This window comes from Dipodomys spectabilis, unplaced genomic scaffold (assembly GCF_019054845.1).
Source record: "Dipodomys spectabilis isolate Male_0828 unplaced genomic scaffold, ASM1905484v1 ptg000365l, whole genome shotgun sequence".
Classification (NCBI taxonomy): Eukaryota; Metazoa; Chordata; class Mammalia; order Rodentia; family Heteromyidae; genus Dipodomys; species Dipodomys spectabilis.
This window is the reverse complement of record NW_024871042.1, coordinates 5,056,286-5,078,654: the sequence shown is the minus strand read 5'-3', so window position 1 is coordinate 5,078,654 and position 22,369 is coordinate 5,056,286. Positions and strand designations below refer to the sequence as shown.

At 41.6% G+C, this 22,369-nt stretch overlaps 1 protein-coding gene across 1 annotated transcript in view; it reads right to left on the bottom strand.

Annotated features, from left to right (window-relative positions):
* The window catches only part of Slc24a3 (solute carrier family 24 member 3), a 469,379-nt gene that overhangs the window by 110,733 nt on the left and 336,277 nt on the right, over positions 1–22,369 (bottom strand). The window contains exons 4-6 of the mRNA XM_042666545.1: positions 6,096–6,170; positions 1,105–1,189; positions 636–739 (exon numbers count right to left, since the gene is read on the bottom strand). Of these exons, the coding sequence (XP_042522479.1) occupies positions 636–739; positions 1,105–1,189; positions 6,096–6,170 (264 nt within the window). The remainder of the gene's footprint in view (positions 1–635; positions 740–1,104; positions 1,190–6,095; positions 6,171–22,369) is intronic.

The following is a 22,369-nucleotide window of genomic DNA, read 5'->3' as shown; positions in this document are numbered from 1 at the left end:
TAGAAGTTTCTTTCCTCCCTAGAAGCAATTGGGCTGACTGACAGCTTCACCTTTAGGTGACTTCTAATCAAATTCCCAAGACTTTGTAAAGTAGATACCAATATTCATGAGACAATTCCTGGCACTAGGCAACATATAGGCCTGCATGCCCCCATTGAACTCCTAAAGCAGCCAAAGCAAACACAGAAATAAAATGCCACCTCTGTAGGAAGAAAAGCTGTGTCTGAAACTGACCACTTCAAATTATTTTGGCAGAAAAAAATGTGGGTCTTTTCCTATTCATTTTCTCTCATTTATTTTATTTCCTCTGGGCTAAACTAGACTGAAAATTGTTTTAGTTCATCCTAGGCCACATCCATAGCCCATCAATATGAGCGATACTTTCAAATTCATAACTTCTATCTTTCAAGATGGCTATTATTTATAGAGAACTGATGATTCTATGCCTCATTAATCTTCAGAGATGGCCATTCCAGCTGGTCCAACTTTGTAGGGTACAAGACTCCAACTTACCATTTCCCAAGATCACCGGTCCCTGATGTAGTTGCATCCCAGCAAGAAAAACCCATCTCTGCACTATGCCCCTCAACTCCAGATTCCCTGCTTCACCACCAGAAAAGAGCTGTCCTTCTTACCTGCCCTGCAAAGAGTCCACAGACACCAATGATGCACAGGATGTTGAACACTGCAGAGCCCACAATGGTGCCAACTCCTACATCGCCCTTGGTGATGAAGACCCCTGAAACACAGACTAGATGTCAGCCTGGCTCAAATAGCCTAGCTATATCCTAGTGGGACTTGGTGACCTTTCCAAATACCGGATTATTTTCATGATCTACGGGAAACAACTGAGGATTGGTGGGAGCTTCGCAAAGGGGAAACTGATTTATGGGTCCTGGGTCTGGGTCAAGTTCAAATAGAAAAAAAGTATCACTTAAATAAGCCAACAGCACTGTGGGAACTGATGCTCTGCTTAGGGCCCCCTGGTCTTCACTTGCTATCATGGCCGACAAACCCAGCTTGGGAGCCACTATCTCTACAGCACTTTGCTTTAAAGTAGGCAAAGGCTGAGATGTGTTCTCTTGCCCTCGTGTGGTTACGTACCTATGACTGATGTAAACAGCTCTGGGGCTGAGCTGCCTGCTGCCATGAATGTAGCCCCTGCCACATCTTCACTGAGGTGTAGACGCTGTGGAAGAAAAAAAGACAAAGCACAGGTGAGTTGGGATCCCAACGGGGAGTGCAGGTGAGCATGGTTCCTAAGGTCTCAATCCCTGAAAAATGATGGGTCAGAGCTTCAGTGTGACCTGGGGCTTGGCTCCGATCTTCAGACCTTCTGAATTTCCTTCTCTTTCCAGAGCCCAGACACTCCTCCTGGACCTTGCTCAGACAAAGCTCCTCTCCCCATCCTTCTTAGGCAGGATTCTGGAGGGGACGCATGGCTTTCAAGAGTCAAAAGCTCTGGGGAAGAATGAGGAGTTCCCAAGTCCAAAGCATCCTGGGGTGTTCTGGGAGAAGGGGAGTGAGGAGTGAGGAGGCTGAAGCCACAGTGGATGGCAGGCACACTGTGACAGTGGGCATTCACCTGTCTGACAGCACAGCTGTGCTGTATCTTCAGTGTTGCCAGACACTATGATTTCAGATAACAAGAACCCAAATTTGTGTACAGCATGTCCTGATTTTTATAACACCTTGATAACTTCAGGCTGAATACAGCTCATGGGAAGCAGTTTTGGAGCTTTCATTTTATGATGATTAAAAAGGTGGCTCTGGGGGAAGGTGTGCCTGTGGGGTCCCCTTCTGATATTCACTCCCCGTATTTGACCTTCATATCTTGGGCCGCAGAGTCGGAGTGGAGTAGAAAGCCATCAAATGGCATCTCTGCTGAGGTGGCTCACACGATGGACTCTCTGGATCATCCAGGTTGTTAGAGCAAAAGGTGATTTGCAAGAGGACAAGTAATAAACACTCGAAGCTGTTTAGTGTCTTTGTGTTTTCTGTACTCCATCCTGACTTAGCTTAGAGTTTCTGGCTCTCGGTGAGCAGTCAGTTCCTTTCTTGCATCCCAGCCAAGACCACTAGTCTGGAATGCCATCCTCCCTTTCCCACAGCACCTGCACCCCCTTGCTCAGCCATAGAGGGGCAGCATGGCCTTGGGAAAGCTACTGGCTCAATGGACTGATGGACAATGGACTGATGGACAATGGACTGTGGGGCAAGGAGCGGCATGGAGCAAGAACCCCAATGGAGGAGAAGAATTTTATCTTGCATCCTGGGTTCCTCAGCTCTGCACTCAACAGCACAACTTCTCACAAGGAGTGAAGAAAATCAAACCCATAAGGTACGGAAAACCGTGGCTCAGAGGCATGCTTGGATTATTCAGTCTTGTGGAGCAGAGGATGGCAAGGAAGATAGCCTGACACAGAGTTCAGATCTGTTGTGGTTGGTCTGCTGTGAGCCACAGTGGTGAGCTTTGCCCCTTCCCTCCCCCCAGGCTCCACAGCCTCTGAAGCTGACTCATGTCCTATTGCTCTCTTCTTCATCCAGTCCATTTGTTGCTTTTCCCATGTCTCCTTCCATTCACTATCTCATCTCCAATTTCCTTGATCCTTGGCAATATCCTAGGGTCTTAGAATCAGCAGCTAGAGACTTTCTTGCCTCTACACTTCTAATGGCTATGATATAGTCTGGGTAAGTTCTAGGCTGCTTCTCGGGCATGGAAGAATTCCTTACTCTCCAGCCTGACATACAGGGATCCAAGAAGTTACTACAAGCCCTTGATCTGGGTCTGTAACTCCCAGGCTGGCCTCTAACCCACAAACCTCCTGACTCTGTCTCCTGGGTGTTGAGATTATGGGAGTGTATTATCCAGCCATCACATTTATATTTTCTTGAAATGTTTGGTCAGTAAGATCTTTCCTTCAAGCACCACTCCTCTGGTCCTGTCCCCTGTACAGGCCCTGCCATGCCACCCCCAGCATCATTAATCCCTGTGCTCTTTCACTTTCTAAGTTCCCATCACTTCATCCACCCTCTTAGTAGATAGCCATCTATATGTTTGTTAGCAAAGGAACCACAAGGATACTAAGCTTTGAAGATGTTTGTAGTGTGCACATATAACCTATAAATCTTTCATATGTAAATCTAGATTACTTACTATGTAAATAATTGCTATACTGGTAGCAAATAATGACAAGAAAGAAGTATGTACATATTTAGTTCAGGTGGAACTTTTTAAAAAAATATTTCCAATCTAAGGTTGAATGCTCAGATACAAGACTTACTACACAGAGAGCCAATGATATCATTCTAGAACCTGTCAATCTTTAAAGGGAAAGAACAATACTGTATTTTGGTTTCCTCCACAGCCTTTGGCACAGAGCTGGGCCTAAGCAGAGCCTAGCTTAATATTTACTGCTTGGAAAGACCTACTGCTGCCCTGGAGACTTTATCATGGCTTCAGAGCTTTCTTGCTCTTCCCATCTGACTTCATCTTTGGTCCATAAGCTTCTGCTTATGCCCCAGGAACGAATGCTGTGGCTTCACCCTTCGATGCCCTCCCTTCCTTCCTCCCTTTCTCCCTCTCCCTGCCTCCTTTGCCTCTATTCACCCTAGACATAGGATTTCCCAATGTGCTAGACATCTTTGTATGTCTCATGAAGAAACCTCCTTATGTTTAGTTGGGGTTTCACACAAGGAAAAGGGCAAACTGAGGTCTGGGTGGGTGAAGTGGGTAGTGTGGAGTAGGGACTTTGTTAACACCAGGGCGTGACATGTGCTTCAGGATCACCGTGACACCGGTCCTCTTTCTTTCTTCCTTTTCCTTCACTTGCTTCCCACCAACCTCACTATTGTAAATGACTCTAAAGGATTGGAAACTAAGAATCTATCCCTAGCTATGATGTGTTGAATAACGTAGCTTTCTTTCCCAAATCATCATTCACAAAAGCTGAAACCAATTTCCCTTTGAGCTTTCTCCCTTGCTCGGCTTTTGTCCCCCCAAGGAACCACAGTATCTTGTCAGCAGGCAGAGTTAGGGACAGACAAGGATAAGCTCATCTCTGTGGAGCAGAGGGGCAGGAAAGCATGGAGGGTAGAGCTCAGGCTGACAGGTTCAGATCATGATTCCTCCCCTAACTAGTTGGGTGATCTTGGAGCAAGTTTTCTCAAAGTCTCTAGGCTCTGGTTTCTCTGTTCCTACAGATCTATTCACAATAGTCAAATGTGGAATCAACCAAGGTGTCCAACCAATGAATGGCTAAAGAAAATATGGTGTCAATATAATGTATATGTGTATGTGTGTATAGATATTTAGTACCATGGTGTATTACTCAGCCATAGAAATGGAAACTATGTTGTTTGTAAGGAAATGGATGCAATTCAAGCTCATCATGTGGAGTAAGGTAAGTTCAAAAAAGCCAAACATCAAAGGTTTTTACTCATTTGTGGAATTTTGACTTAAATGATGAGGAGGAGGAGGGGGAGGATGAAAATAATAATGAGACATGAATGTAAAAGGGGGACTGTCTGGGGGCAGAAATCAGTATATTATTGTGGAGTGATAATTTATAAGTACCAAAACAGTAAACAAACAAAAACAACCTTCCAGAATGTAGAAGAAATGGCTTAAGTTAGTGATTCTCCAAGTGTGATTTCCAAGTAAGAATCCTTGACATCACCTGGGAATGTTTTAGAAATGTAACTTCTAGCCATTTCCCTCCTTGTTCCCTAAGATCTACTGAGCCAGATGCTGAAGGGAGGAGGATGGGAAGGAGTTGCTGTCCAAGATTTGAGGATCATTGACATAATAAAACTAGAGATCCAGATGGGAGCTCTGTCTGGGAGACACGTTCTCTGCTAACTAGGATGCCGAATGAACAATAAATGAATCATAAATTTAAATCTTGAAGATAAATCAAAACATGCCTCAGAATAGATGGAGAGATGAAAGAGAATGAGAGAGTTCTTAGATAGGGTAAATATGTTTTGATGAATGAGATTCAACATGCTCTTTGGTTAAGTGTTCACTGTGATGATCTGTGATCTAGACACTTTCCTGGATCTCTGTGTCCAGTTCTTTTACCTTAGTGCCTTTTGGGTTTCCTCATGAACCTTGTCTGTAACATATACAGAGAGGAGTCTTGAGGGAAGTGTGTGGTGTCACAGGATTCTTATCTTGAGACAGTTCAGAAAGCAGAAGGAAATGGAGGACGGGAAGATAGAGGAAGAAAAGGATGCAAGAAATGGCAAGATCTAAAAGAGGAAAAGAAAGTGGGGAAGCAAAACACAAAGGCAGATGGCCCTTCCTGAGGGCTCTAATCTGCAAATTCAACCAATGATGGCTGATAAACATTGGATAAAACTAAATAAAACATGCCTAATTTTTTTCGGGGGGGGGTGGTCAGTCGTGGGGCTTGAACTCTGAGCTTGGGTACTGTCCCTGAGCTCTTCAGCTCAAGGCAAGTGCTCTACCACGTGAGCCACAGCGCCACTTCGGGTTTTTTGGTGGTTTATTGGAGATAAGAGTCTCACAGACTTTCCTGCCTGGGCTGGCTTTGGACTGTGATCCTTAGATCTCAGCCTCCTTAGTAGCTAGGATGATAGGTGTGAGCCACCAGCACCTAGCTCCAAATTTTTGTCTTGAAAATTTTTGTTATTATTTCATAAGCAACATAGTTTGGCAGCTATCTTTACAGCATATGTATAGCATTTGATATTACATGTAATCTAGAGATGATTTAAGGTATAGAGGAGATATATGGAGTGCATGCAAATATGACTCCATTTTCCAAAAGGGAATTGAGTGGCCCCAGGTTATGGTATTCCCCAGGTCCTTGGGGACACTTTGGGACCATTCTAGCACCAGTTATGGCTAAATGCAGCAGGAAAAGCTGGCTGGTTAAAGTCTGATGATCTGTTGATATTATGGAATGCTAAAGAGACTGAGCTTTTATGTTAATATCATCCTCTTTCACACATGCAGGTGTCTGGCATCTAAGTCTCACCAGGATTTCAGCAAGGAGGCTGGAATCCAATCATAGCACAGGACCCATTCCAGGGCTTATCCAGACACACAGGGAATACAAGGGACATACCTCACAGATCTTTTCCAAGGAGGGGACGAAGAAGTCATCGCACACAATGGCCAGTGCGTAGAACATGTACATGGCCTAGAAGAGAGGAGAAAAGAAAGAGGCAAGGTCAGGCAGAGCTGAGGGTCTGAGGGTCTGGTCAGCCTCTGCTTCATCGATGTTCTTTGTTCTCACGAATGTACCCTCAGACTCACAGCAAGTAGAAAGTCTTTGCAATGCCTGCAAGACCTGATGTGAACTGGCCTCAGCTTCCTTTCTACCTCACTGCTGGCCGTTGGCCTCTTGTCTTCATCCCCTTTCTCCATAGCGTGCCATGGATGGCTGTTTCAGGACCCTGGAACTTGCTGTTTCTGAACACTTCCGCTCAGTATTTCAATGACCAACTCCATGTTCCCCTCAGTTTCTCCCTCAAATGTCAACCTAACAGCCCACTTACCCCTTTTCATCTGCCCCCGCTCATTATAATTGATACCATATTAGGTTAATTTATCTGTTGAACTTCTCCCCCATGAGAAATTTATAAGGACATTGAATTTATCTCATAATTATTGCCATATCTCCAGAAGTTGGTACAGGATTGGTGCCTCATAGGTAGTCTGAAATGAAGGAGAATAAACAGATGAACATTTCCAAACTGAGCTTGCTTATTATCCTGATCCATGCTGGGCTGACTTTGCAAACCTGTTTCTACATCTTGGTCAACTATAACCAGGCTAGCTCTTAGAAGTCTACCTTCTAGACAGAAATTACTTCACCTTATCTAACCTCATGTTTCCTCCACAAGAAATGAAATATCATTTGTTGGCTGACTACCCAACATTAATTCCCACTTTTTTTTTCTTTGCCAGTCCTGAGGCTTGAACTCAGAACCTGGGCACTATGGTAGAGCTTCTTTTGCTTAAGGCTAGCACTCTACCACATGAACCATAGCACCACTTCTGGCCTTTTCTGCTTATGTGGTACTGAGGAATCAAACCCAGGCCTTCATGGATGCTAGGCAAGCTCTCTACCACTAAGCCACATTCCCAACCCTTCCCATTCCTTTTTAAGGGAACCCCATTCCCTCCACATATTTTCAATGTTTGTGTTGACAAAGGGAGCCATTCCTCACCCTATGTTCCTACTTTTGGACAGTAAACTTGGGCTCTAGCTGCCACTGGCAGTCATACTGGAGGAAATTGGACTTAGGATGAAGTTAACCCTGAGTTGGAAAGCACTTGAGTCCTTAATGGGATCACTGAGTCATTTGCCATATATTACTAGAGTCCACTCTGTCTCGGGACTCTCTCAAATACTACAAGCATTGCTGAGGCTATGTTGATTTGGAGTTTCCCAATTAGTTGTAGCCTAAAGAATCTACAATGGCTCAATTTCCAGCAACCTCAATGAGTTGAGTTGTGGTTCAATGAATCTCCGCATCTTTTCCTGTTGAGAACAGGACTGCTCCACAACGTGGAGTCCTCGATCCTCTCACCCCTGCTCCTCATTGTAAGACACAGGTTAGCTACCAGAATTTATTCTGTCTTACAATGGTAGGAGAATAGAAAGTCTGATTATGGGGCTATGTAGAGATTAATAGAGAAGATATGAGAGAGGGCCTCTTTTCCTATTTAAACACTTCTCTCAGGTTTAGAGACGTTGGAGCCAGTTGTCCTACAAAAAGAGCTCACCTGAGAATACTGCACACATGCATGCATACACACACACGCACACACAAACACCTACCAACATTATGTGACACCAAACCCAGTTCAATCTGAAACCAAGTTAAGCTTTCCAATTTCATGAGCCTTGTACACTTAGGCTGTTTTGGGTTGAGTTTCTGTCACTCAAGAGTTGTCTTTCACAAAGCCTTCTGTAGCAACCTAAGTATAAAATGGTCTCAAGCTTTTGACTGTTGACTATTGAACTAATTTAGTCCCCTTTTTAGTCCTCTGTATACGTGTGTGTGTGCATTCACACACATGCACACACATAAACATTTGTCTTTTCTGCCTGATTCTAAGATTCTAAAGTACACTCTAACATTTCCAATTCTGGGAAACACCAGACAAATGCACAAATACATATTTATTCCCAAGCTGCTGGCTATGTAAAATTATCAGAAGTTAATAAAGTATACCATAGGGATGAGTTTTATAAACTATGAATCATTGTCCAATGTAACAATATTAAAAGGGTTGAGGAACATCCACCTTTTCATAAAAAAATACATTCATAGTACATTGCTAAGTAAAAAGTGTTAAAAATAGTAATGTATATCTTTTGTTACATTTTCTAGGCATATGTGTTCTGTCTATATGCATCTGTACATAGAGTTTGTAAAGCCATTCATCACAGTAATAGCAATGGTTTCTCCATTGGTGTGACTCCTTTGAAAAATTATTATTCATATTTTCTATCTTTCCACTCTGAACTTGTCTTTTTGTGTGATTTTCTATGTAGGTGGTTGGTGTGTAGGTGTAAAGACCCTATTATACTTCTCTAACCTCTGAGGATCTGGTAAGATGGACATACAGAGAAATCTTTAAAAATAGCTTTTTATTGATTGACATATTAATAATCTGTACAAAATTATTTGCCTTTGTTGTTTTTAGAAGATTTCAATTTAAAAATAATTAATGCTGTATTTTACAGCCTGGTGGATAAGCCAGAAAAATCATATCCAAATTGTAATGGATTCAAACCCTCTTTTGCTATGTGACTTGGCTGATCCAATAATATGCAGGTCTTAACATTATCCTTGAAAGGACATCCAAATTCAGTAATTGAAACACAGAACTGCACATCTGTAGATTAACCAAGATCTAAATAAGCTGTCCATCACTGACATATTCAACTCACTGAAGCAGCCAGTACTGCTTAGAAGTCCATAAAACCATCTCACCCGGACCATGTTCCCATATTAAATATTGATCTTGTTTCAAGGCAAGAAGCGCCATCTAACACACTGTAATATCAATGCTTGGATTGGTATGAGGAATAAGTAAAAATACAGCAGAAATTGACTGAACTCTTAGTGCTTTTCAGGGTGATAGCTATGGAAAGCCACATTAGTTTGTATGCATAAGGCAGGGAGAGGCAGGGAAGCCTGCTATCAACCAGACACCCTGTGAGACAAATCACCTCTGGAGACTCCCTGAAAGGCCTGCGAGGCAGTAGGGCTCCTTGCTGGTGGAAGGGATGTCCCTGGCATCTGAGGGCAGGCTTGCCTCTGTGTTATCATACCCCCATGATAAATCTCTCCCATATTATTCACTGGAAAACAGGTTCTTATTAGAAAACAAAACACAAACAAAAAAATACGCAAGTAAATAGAACAAAGGAGCAAAACAAAGGTACAAAGTCCAAATATAGGATATAGGATACAGAGAGCCTACTGGAAGTGATGGCACTGTCAGTACAACTGGCACAAGTATTTATTTATTTTTTGAAGTAAGGCAGTTTTCAGATTCATTTGACTATTCCTGTATTTCAGAAGGATATGATCATATCATAGATAATAATGATTTGCATTTGCTACTGTTGGTTATGAGAAACTCCATGCATGTACTTGGTACTTCGTAAGGAATATCTCACTTAATTATCACCACAGAAAATCCCTTGACGTATGCTAATAAAAATATAAAAACATGTTTGAACTGGCCCCAACCCTTGGGTACCCAAAAGGTGTTACAGTATAATCTGGAATCCAAGCCCTACAACAGCAACCAAAATGATGGAGACCATGGAGGATCTTCTCCAGAAATGACAAGTGATGCAGGTTTAGAGAAAGGGTCTTCTGAGGTGGATGTCAGTGGTTCAACCCTGTAATCTTAGCTACTCAGGAGGCTTGAGATCTGAGGACCGTGGAGCCAGCCAGGGCAGGAAAGTCTGTAAGACTCTTATCTACAATTAACCACTCAAACCCCAGAAATGGCTCTGTAGCTCAAGTGGTAGAGCATAGCTTTGAGCACAAAGAGGCACAGGGACAGTGTCCAGGCCCTAAAGTCAAGCCCCAGCCCCACAAATGACAAAAGAAAAAGAAGAAAAGAAAAAGGATCTTCTGGAGTTTTACTTCAAGTTTCATAACCACTTCTCTTTCCCCCTGTGGGAATCTGTACTTTGGCAATCTGTTCTTGTGAAGCCTGGTGTGTCATATTTCTCAAAGGACCCTGTCCCTGATCAGCTGGCATAGGATGTTTCATATGAGGTGAATGGATCCCAGTATACTATTCACAGAGTATCTGATGTTATATCTGGAATCTTACAAAAGAAATGCCTAAGTAGTTTTGGCTGGGCACAAATAGCTGCTGAAAGAGATGTAGCCTGGAGCCTTGGGGGAAGCCCAGGATAGGTGCAGGATCTCACAGCAAGTCCTGGCTTGATGCTTCTGAACTGTATGACTTCGAATGACTCTTCTCACCTCATTTAGCCCTCAACATGAGGCGAATCAGTGTTCTCTCTAGTGAGCTTACAAGGCTGTTGTGAGCAGAACATGGTAATGAATGGGCAAAGGGGCTTGAACACAGCAGAACACCACACCTCACACATAATGATTATTGTTGCAACAATAATGTCATGGGGATCTGCCTAAGCTAGCCTGTCAGCAAAAAAAAAGACATGTGAAGCAGATCTGAGTCACCGAAGTTGTCCCTGCCAAGGCTATAAGAGATCAGGTGAGAAACATTCAGTGAATTCTCTAACCTAGGGTAAGTTCAGTTCAAGTTCAAGCCAACTAATGGCTTACTGTTGTATGTCATGGAGGTTGTGAAGCCATGTGCTGCATAGCACTGCTGTGGCAATATGTTGACTGTATCCTTTGATGTACAGGTAACACATACAGCCAAGATAAAATATCAACCACTGTAGTGAAAACAACAAAAATGAGTAACTTCAGGAGAGCAGACTTGAAAAATTCCTAGGAGACAAGACAACAGAACAGAATTTTCAGGTCAGCCTAGACCTTAGACTCTCTTATCTGCAGAAATAATATTTATATGCTTAAAGTATGCACAATTCCAAGAAAAAAAATGCTATTCTAAGGAAGTCACAGCTTTGGGATTAAAAATTATATACTTATTCATTCACCAGCTGGGCACTGGTGACTCATGCCTGTTATCCTAGTTAATCAGGAGGCTGAGATTTGAAGATTGCGGTTTGAAGCCAACACAGGCAGGAAAGTCCATGAGATTCTTACCTCCAATAAACTACTCAGAAAAAGCCAGGGGTACAGTGGCTCAAGTGGTAAAGTGTGAGCCTTGAACAAAAGAAGCTTAGGGACAATGCCCAGAGTTCAAGCACTAGGACTGGAACAGAAAATTTTAAAAAATAATGGGGATACCAACTCCAGATGCACTGGTTGGTGGGAAGTCTGAGACTTAAAAAGTCACTGTCCTGGGATAATGAAGAATGACTTAATTTCCAGTTGGGAATATCCAAGGTAAGTAACTGCCCCTAGTAAAAAGCACCTGTGAAGATCCTGAGATAGACAGCTTGGTTACCTATACATTAGCCCTTCACTTTTTTAAAATAAGTTTTTTATTGTGAAAATACTGTACAGAGGGGTTACAGTTACATGAGCAAGGTAATGAGTACATTTCTTATCAAGCATTGTTGCCTCCTCTTCCTCCTTTGTTTTTCCCCATACCTTCCCTTCCTTCTCACCCCCCTCCTCCTCCCCCATCCTCCCCCCCCCCCCCCCCCCCGCCTAAATTGTAAAGTTTGTTTTTCAACATAGTGTCTTGTACATCTCATTGTTACAATGGGTCAACCTGTATCCTTATTTAAACATTTTGTTTTTTCCCTTCCCCTCCCCAAATTATACCGACATCAAATACAGTGTTCCTTCCCCACGGTATAACCCCTGTTTTCACTGTATTTGATAGCCATTCACTTTTGCCGTGTGAATACAACTCCAACACTGCTCTGATTAACATTATCTTTAGCTTTACAAGCCTCCCTGGAACTAGTCATGGTCATGTGGCACCATCTGGCCAATGAGAATAAGGCACAGGTCCAACTTAATATCCTTCTTTCTGCCTTGAACTTTAACTTAATGTTTGAAAGGCAGTAGCTACTATATGACCATGAGTGAGACAGAAAGCTTAAGAAATAGATTCCAACATACTAAGAGTGTCCAGTATTCAAGGACACCAGTCTCCATTTGAACTAATGTTCAAAATCCCCCTGTGCTTATTATATAAGAGAAAGAATCCCCTATTTGTTTTAGTAGTAGTTGAAGTTTATAAGCCTGAAGCCATGAGTCCCTCACAGATATGGGCCACAGAGGAAATTCTATTGAGCAGGGGTAGTGAAGGAGGCCAGAGAGCCTTCATAGAAGTGGAAACTGAATAGGGATGTTGTAAGATAAATGGTCCAATAGTTCTCATCAGGTAATTTCAAAGGTTGATTGTGACAAATAAAACTGAAGAACTTTGGTGACAGTGCTTAAAATACAAAATATGTAGGGTAACAAGAAATCATTGTGGCCTGTGACTTAATGGAGGTGAACAGGCTCTAGCTGAAATGTCGTTAAGACATAAGTGCTTCTGAATCGTGAGGGCAAATGGATTTGAGCAGCCCCACGTTAACCTGCTGTTTTATGGGTCATCTACAGTCAGCAGTTTTCACAGATAATTTCTTTTTACTACATCATCTGCACTCCTGTCTCTGTTTTTAATTTCAATGAAGGTATAGCTGGAGAAGCATATCCCAGGGAATACAACACTGGCCTGAATGGCAATTGTTTGAAATCTCTCAGGGAATATGGTTTGAATATTTTTTTAAAATAGAGATCTTTTTCCTTCTCTGTTTCAGTTTCAAGTGATCATATGATTAGGCTGAGAAAAAGGAACTTATTATTATTATTTTTAGCGCATTCCTTCTCATTACAGGCTCTATGTATCGTAGCCCATGAGACCAAAGCAGAAATCAATGCATGTTTGTTCTTGGGTTTTGCTACCTCTGTGGACATCATTCATCTGGAAATACTCACCAACACTAGTTACCAAAGAGGGTCAAGCTTAGCTTCACAGCCTAGAAAAAGCTTTCTGAACAGGAGGACTGGAGGAAGAAAGCTGAAAGGGCAATACCTGATGCCTAGCATGTTCTTCAGGCTTTATTCATTTAGAATTCATGAATTATCCAGTGGGGGAATCTGCCTCTGCTTCTCTGAAGACTCTCACCAAATCTTTTAGCAGGGTCAAGAGCCGGTGGGAAATGACCCTCTTTAGAGTCCTCAACTAATAGGAGTGACCAATAGGAGTCAGGGAGCAGTGCCCAGCCCCCTTGTACTACAGCTGGGATAACTATGCTTCCTCCAAGTTCTCTGGCAGATGAAGTTCCACATGCCTAGAGGGCTGCCCACTGTGTACGAGCCTTTCATTTGCACCCTTCCTGTCTCTGTCCCACTTCCTACTCCTCTACAGATAGCACAGAAAGCCACAGAAAGTCCTTTTCTCTGGTCTGCTTCTGTGAGAACCCAAATTGATACGAGTGAAATGAATTAAAGAAGATTGTGGAGTGGGAATGAAATACAGTTAGAAATTAAGATGTAAGGTGTGCCATTCTCATCGATAACTGTCTTTCTAAAGTTCAGGGGACTCCCTCCTGAGTTCCACCCCACAGTCATTAAGTCAGTTGACAAGGTCTCTGGAGTCAGTACCAGTCTTATAGGGACTCAAACTCTAAATGAAATAAGTGCACGTTAATGAAGCTGTGCCATTAGCACAAATCCTATGATTATTTTACCCTAAAGGGGTTTCATGATGCCCAGAGGTGAGATAGTTCAGTGGCAGAGCACTTACCTAGAAAGCACAGCCTTTGGTTCAGTTCCCAGCATACACATAAATAAATGTCCAGTTGTGTCCACTGCTGTTCAGTGTTCTTGGAGGTGACCACACTGGGAGCCATTGTTTTAGAACCTTACAAAGAAGAGGAGGTATTGCAAAGAAGGCTATCTCTGGGAAGGTATTTTAGCAAAGAAAGAACCTTTAGATACCTCCTTGTATTCTTTAGCTTCTATTTCTTTTCCTTTCTCAGTGTGCCTTGTGTACACTGTCCACTCCCTGAACTATTGGCTCCTGTGTCTTTGTGGAAGTCATTTATTTTTCCCTGCCGTCAGAGTCCCTGGTAATCATTGCCATGTTCCCTTGATAACCAGTGAAGGAAGGTCTGGAGACAGCTGTGCTGGTGCTGTGCTGATATCGGTGCTCCATGTGTGTCAGGCATACCTCTCCCCATTTTGACTCCTAATCTGAGAGGTGTCATTTAGCTTCACATTGGGATCTGAGACACAGGGAAGTTCATGAACCTGGTGCAGGCAAGGTTTGAACTAAGGTGACCTTGAGTCAGAATTCTGACCACTATGACTCAGAAGGAGGATGGGCTATCTTCTAGTGGAAGTAAATAAACTCCTAACACCTGTATCAGATTTCAAATGCTCTTCTGTGGGGATTACTTTTTAAATTTTTATTTATTTATTTTTGTCGGTCCTGGGGCCTGAACTCTGGGCCTGGGCTCTGTCCCTAGGCACTTCAGCTCAAGTCTAGCACTCTACTGCTTGAGCCACATTACCACTTTCAGCTTTTACTGCTTATGTGGTGCTGAGGAATCGAACCCAGGGCCTCATGTATGCAAGGCAAGCACTCTACCACTAAGCCACCTTCCCAGCCCCATGGAGATTACATTTATTTATGTATTTATGTATTTATTTATCTTTTGCCGGTCCTGGGCTTGAATTCTGGGTGTGGGCGCTGTCCCTGAGCTCTTCAGCTCAAGGCTAGCACTTTACCACTTGATCCACAGTGCCACTTGTGGCTTTCTCTGCTTATGTGGTGCTAAGGAATCGAACCCAAGGCCTCATGCATGCAAGGTAAGCACTGTACCACTGAGCCAACTTCCCAGCCACTGGAGATTACTTTTAGATGGAAGTTTTTAACCTGGGTCCATAAGCCCCTGAACTCAAGGAACATTTAGAAAGATTTTATTTAAATAGCGATACAGATTGACCCATTGCAACAATGAGATGTACAAGACGCTATGTCAAAAAACGAACTTTACAATTTAGGCGGAGGGTGTGTGGGGTGTGGGGGTGTAGCTGAGGAAGTGGGGGGGGGAAGGGATGGTAGGGGAAAAACAAAGGAGGCAACAATGCCGGATAAAAAATGTACTCATTACCTTGCTCACGTAACTGTAACCCCTTTGTACAGTATTTTTACAATTTACTTATCGAAAAAGAAAGCTTTGCACAGTTTGTTGATCTGAATGAGAACACATCATTGCTACTCTTACCATTGGTTAATTTTATTTTATTGGCTGAGACAATATTTGTGCTTCTTTATGAGACAAAATGTGATTGCTTTAGTTTTTAAATGTGATTGCTTTTTAAAGTGATTTTTCTTGTTATTATAAAAAGGATGTGGACAGGGGTTAAAGCTATGTTAGTCAGGTAATGAGCACATTTCTTTTTGGACGATCTTGCCCCTTCCCTTGCTCTCTCCCAGTTCTCGCCCTTTCATCCCCACCCACAAGCTATATAATTCATTTTCAACGTAGTGTCTAGTGAGTACTACTGCCGCATTTGTTCACCCTTTATCTTTTTCTATTGCTGTTCTTTCACTGGGGACTGAACTCCAGACCTGTCATGTGCTATGCAAGCACTGCTCTACATTCCAACTCACAATGTGACTTTTTGATTCATATATACATTGGGTAAAGATTAGGCAGGATACTTTGCATATTCACTATCTTAAACTTCCATCAGTTCTTTTTGTTGAAGGTATTCAAAGTCCTCCTCTCTTCTAACTATATTGAGACACACAATGCAACACTGTTAGTGCTATCTATTCTGCTGTGCAATTTTTCTCACTAACTTCTAGTTGGAATTCAACATTCCCTTCCTCTATAAATATGGGTAACAAGTAATAATGGTATTGGTAAGATTTAGGACTACCTTCTTAATGGAAATCAAAGATCTTTTATATCACACTTTGGGAGTAGCAGAGACTTTGAAGTATTACATACAGCCATCACTACTTCACAAGTAGGAAATGACAAGACTCAATGCCAGATCTTCTAATTTCTTAACAAAAGATCATGTGTGCTACTATATCACCATATCACTTAATATTCACCAGAGTCACTGGGAAATTCACAAACAGAAGATACCCCTAGAAACACTTCTAGAAGATTGAATTCACAGGTCTGGGCTGGAACTCAGGAAGCTACATTTCCAACCCCAAACCAGGTGGTTCTGATGCTACTGGTCCAAGGGAACATACTAAGAGGGACTCCTGTATGTCTAGTAACTACAAATAAGAAATACTGCAAAAACTAAACAGGACATCTTGAAGAAGTCAAGTTCAGAATAGTGGAAGAGAACAGCTAGTGGTACCTGATTAGGTCCAGCAGGAAACAAAAGCCAGTTCTAAGAAGTTTGAATAAAGACATTATTTTTAACTGAAGACATGTTAACAACGGGCTTGTTTCTAGCAGCACAGTCAAAGTGTGGAAAATCAACAATGACTCTTCACACACCTAGAATCTCAAAATGGTGGAAAGCAGTTACCTCTCTCTGACTCAAGGAGGGGAATAGAGTTTCTACAGCTTGGTGAGGGTGGGGAAGGATTGCTGAACAGGTGGACAATCACAAAGGAAGAAAAGAGGCCGAGCTGATGCTAAATCCTGGAGGGAGTAGGATCAAGTGAAAGACCCATGCTCTCTCCTATCACCCTCCCCTCTCCTGACTTGTCTTTCATTGGTTGAGGTGGAACTATAGGAACAGGAGCCTTGAAAAAGGTCTTTCGAGACTGATTTTCTAGTGCAGGAAAGAAAGGAAAGAATAAAGAATGGAGAAGTGATATAGCAGAAAAGACCACCAGGAAGCTTGGGGAAGAAGAGAAAGAAGAGGGGGTACAGAGGAAAAAAGAGGGCCTTTGAAGGGGAGGATGAGGATTGAGATATAACTCACAACATATCCACAAAGATATGAGTCCTTATCTACTTCTTCATTTCATCACCTTTCTAGCTCATTCTAGGAAAGAGGAATCAACTTTCTTACTGCAGAAGAGCACCTCACACTGAGGAATTACTCTCCTCAGGCCAATAGTCCATGAAAATGAAAAGTGCAAAGGTTTAGGATACTTTCAAACACTTCTGCATCCTCAGGCCTAGAGTGCCTAATACTCTGCAAGACAGAGTGTCATTTTAAGGCTATAAGAACAATTTATTTTTCTTTCTTTCTTTCTTTCTTTCTTTCTTTCTTTCTTTCTTTCTTTCTTTCTTTCTTTCTTTCTTTCTTTCTTTCTTTCTTTCTTTCTTTCTTTCTTTCTTTCTTTCCTTCTTTCCTTCTTTCTTTCTTGCTTGAACTCTGGGCTTGAGTGCTGTCCCAAGCTCTTCAGCTCAAAGTGAGCGCTCTACCACTTGAGCCACAGCATCACTTCCAGTTTTCTGGTGGTTAACTGAAGATAACAGTCTCATGGACTTTCCTTACCTGGGCTGTCTTTGAACCGTGATTCTCGGATCTCAGCTCCCTGAATAGCTAGGATTAGTAAGCATGAGCCACCAGCGCCTGGCTAAGACCAATTTCTTAATAAGGATTTCATTAATAACCCAAGTTGAACCTTTCCAAGGAAAGATATGATATGGCAGTAATTTTCTTGCGAGAGTTAGCACTAAATCTATTACACTACATGGTTCATTTGAAAGATGGCAGGCTTGTTAAAGATACCAAGATACTGGCATTCTTGCCTTCCTGTTTTCCCCCCCTGTTGTCTCTACAAACATGGTCAAGGGAGGTAGAGACTCAAGGCAGTCAGATAACATCAAACACTGGAACTGCAGGCCAATCAAGGCTGAGTAACCAAAACCAAAACAGGCCTGAGACCCAAGCACTTTAAGACAGCCTGGCAATCTGGTGTCTCTTCATACCCATACACTTTACATATTTTTAACACTGACTCTATGAAGGATGGGGGGCAAAACTCATCATCTATTAATGAAAGTATATATAAAATTAAAAGCATTTAGTAATTCATTTTCACTGGCACAAATATAGTCAATATTCTGAAGAATATTTCCCATCATTCTGTATTTATTACTGCTTTTCATATTCTTGTACTTTTCTAAAGTTGAGAATGTCTTGATAAATTCAAAGTTTTGATATTTAACATTTAGGTGGAAAACTACATTTTACTGGATGTTGGTAAATACTATATACTATTAGATTTGAAAACCTTAGCTGGATGGAATGAGGTGATCACTTACCAAATGTATATGGATAGGAATAGGTAGGTGGGGGCAAAGAGCAAGAAGATGCTTCTTATACTTACTTTACATAGTTATTTACTTCAGGTACAAAGGGATCAGTTATTTACCTTCAGTGGTATCAGGACTGTGTTGTTTGGAAGATCAAGGTAAGTGACATCATCTTTCCAGTTAATTACAACAATGAGTGCATGCCTGGTAGACTCACACCCTGAATCACCTTAGGCAACACATGTGGGGGCCACAACAACCTTCTCAAGGAGGGACCATTACCTAACTATGCATCCTTACTGTGTCATACTGGCAGAACCGACCCAGTCCCAAAGGATGAGCTCCTGGAGTATAAGGAGGTTTTGTCATAGTGGTGGTGGGCTACAATGAGTCATCTCAGGGTGTCTAACTGGATCCTTCCTGTGATGAATGTACAGGGTCAACACACTGGATCATTGTGGGCAGAGAGCCAGTTTGAGGTTGTGTGTAAATGAACAAAGCCAACAGGCTCAAGTGGGATTTAAAGTCTGACTTTTATTTTACTGCTTAAGAACTAGTAGAGCTAGCTAAGCCATACCAAAGCTTCAACTTCACCCTTCAATGACAATCCATTAAAATAATTACCAGATGATTACTATGGATTTTTTAAACTAGAAGATTCAAAATCTCTTTTGTCAGACAATTAGCTTGGCTGGGCACACAGGCTCCTTCTGTCTAGCTGATGTAGGCTGGTTTCAATTGAGGGGTAGTCCAGGGAAAATGGTTCCTCAATACAAATGTCTTGTAGTCTTAATCTGTTCTTCTTGCAATCTGTTTGCCTGCAGTGTACCCTTAAAAAAGCAATCGAGGCTCAAGAGAAAGATGTTTTGAGTAGATTGCTATACTCAAAACCTCTCTGTTGTCAGAGGAAAAATGTGAGATGTTCTCCTATTAATGAGAAAGACTGACTCTTGATGCAGCATGTAGATGCTGACACCAACATTAGGAGCTGTGACTGCAAGGCAGAAAGTTAAAATTTAATCATCCTTCCAGTTCCCTCTCCCAGGAGTCTGAAAAAGCAAGAAGCAAACTTACAAATAGGAACCCAAGAGACCCTCTAAAGGCATGCACAAGGGAAATCCCTTGAGGTTATAAAGGGTCTAGAAGACAGTGATATCTTTGAGTTTTTTTCTTATTTTGCACCTTACAAAACAGGGGAGAAGAAATTTGCTAGGTGATTACTGCTGCTCTTTTCAACTATAAGTCAATCAGTGGAGGCAGTGAGGTTACTACAGTCAAGAAGCTGGAATCAGACTGAATCTGTACCTTGGCTGTGTGATATGAGGTTAAGTATTTAAATACCATCACAGCTTTGGTTTTTCTTGTCTATAAAATGGGGGAATTAATAGCAGCAATGTTGTGAATATTCAGTAAGTTTCTAGGTAATTGCTGGTGGGATCACTACTATTTTAATAAAATAGGAAAGCACAGAGGATGCGACTTAATAGGAATGAACCAAGGAAAGTACTCTTACTCTCTTCCTTCCATGATCACAAGATTGGCCCATTTTTTTCCTCTCTACAGAGGTTACTTCCATAGAAGCAGGCACAAGGGAATGGTTGGTTAAGAACCTTGGTTTCTTTTTCTTCCTTTGTCTCTAAGAGGTTGTTGCCCAACCAAAGAAATTTAACCCAAGTTTCATGTTCCAAAAAACACATGATTTTAGGATTCCCTAGTGGTCAATGGGGATGGCCAACTCGATGGTAAAATACAACCCACCCCTGGATCCAGTGTTAATTGCAACTGAAAGCAGATGGTATCTAAATCTAGGCCCATCTGCTCCACATCTGTGGGACATTTCCCCAGTACATATGACAGAACCATAGCCAATTGGTGTTTGCTCCAAGAAAGTCTGGACTGTTGCATTTAAGAAACTATCTTATTATCTGTCATGATAAGATTTTTCTCTTATCTACATAACCACAGAAATATTGGGTCAAACATCCGAGCAAGGAAAAGCCAGTGGAAATACCTCAGGAATGTGGACTTGCTACTACAGCTCATGATATGATCACAGAGGGAAGAAACTATCTGACTATGACTTGTCTACTGGTTTGGTAAGACAATCTTTGTACACCGTGCCCCGCCCCCAATCCCTTAACACAAATTCCAATAGTTAAGTGACTCAAATGGGAAAATTCACTTATTAGATTGTATTACTTATATTTCTATCTGTTTAAGAACCAGTAAGGGAGTAAATTTGAAGTCTACTAATTGAAAAAAAGAAGAGTGGATAGCAAGGCTCTTGCAGGGAATGTCACTAGGATCTGGTCAAGGGGGAACATTGAATCTACTGCTATCAGCCAACAAGGAAAACAGTACTGTTGGATATTAAAGGCTTCTTTTTAGTTATATCTTAACAATAATGTGCCAAACAGGGAATAACGCCTTTGACTGTGGATCTAATGGGAGATATTGTCCACTGGTGCTAATGGACAGCAGGGCTTTAAAAAAAGTGTGGGAGCAGATATACCCGTTTTTTGATCTACTGCTAACAACTGAAAGTTTCTACCTCATCTGTCACTCTTTGACTTTCTGCCTGGGGCTTCTACCAGGGCAGCAGAATATTCCTCAGCTTATCTTCAGAGTAGCTTTTTCACTCTAGTCATTGTTCTAGACACCCAAATTCAGAGTACGAATAGGAGGTACCCCTGACAGTGCCAACATATGAGCATCGTTAGTATAAAAAAGTCAAAATTTTCCAGGAAATTAGAAATATTTCTTTGTGGGCCAGAGCATTAATGATTCTCAGTACATAAAACTGGTAGATGCTTTGTTACTAGATTTCGTGGTAAGTGGTTAGAGAAACTAAAAGGAAAAAATGCTAGCAGCAATTGCCAATTGATAATAATTCCAGGAGAAAATATTGGTGACCTTGAGTTACACAAAATTTTTCTAGGTAATATCCATAAAAATGTGGAAGTTAGAATTAGTTTATAAACATATAAGTAAATATGCTGGGTGGAATACAATACAGAAGATTCAAGAGAGAATTCAAATACTGTGGTTCCTTAGAAAGGCAAAATTAAAGTTCAACAAGATAAATGCTAGGGAAGCAAGTATTTGAAAGGGGTCAGTCAAGGAGAGAAGGGTAGATAAATAAAGAGAAGAAATGGGGGAGAATGCAGTCAAGAATTCAATACATATTCTAAAAAATTAAGAAAAGTATGGGAAGAGGTGGTTTGGGAGTGACACTGATCAAGATGCACTGTACTCACAAACTGCAGTCTTGAATGACGACTCTTGTGCAACTACTTAAAGAATAATAAAATGTATATATACATATTAGTTTCATGGATCAGATGAGAAGATATAAATTATCTTTCAAAAACAAATCTGGTATTTGCTCTTAAGAAGGGAAACTCTAGGGGTCGGGAAAAGATGACAAAAGAAACCATACCTAGAACTGAAAACCCAGAAATGAATCTACAGACCTATAGCCATCTAATCTTCGATAAGGGAGCTAAAAAAATAGAATGGAAGAAAGACAGCCTCTTCAGTAAATGGTGCTGGCAAAATTGGTTAACTACTTGTAGAAAACTAAAGCTAGATCTTTCTATATCACCCTGCACCAGAATCAACTCCAAATAGATCAAAGACCTCGGAGTCAAAGCAGACACTCTGAAAACATTACAGGATGGAATAGGAGAAACCCTAGGTCTCCTGGGCACAGGCCGAAATTTTCTTAATAGAGACTTGTAAACACAACAAATCAAAGAAAGGTTGGACAAATGGAATTGCATGAAATTGCAGAGCTTCTGCATGGCAAAGGACATAGCTAGCAAGATCAATAGAAAGCCCATGGATTGGGAGAAGATCTTCACTAGCCATACAACAGACAAGGGTCTCATATCTAAAATATACCTGGAACTCAAAAAATTAAATCCCCCAACAACAAATCTTCAAAGAAACAACTGCCCAATAAATAAGTGGGCTAAAGACTTAACGAGAAACTTCTCTGAAGAAGAAAGAAGGATGGCCAATAGACACATGAAGAAATG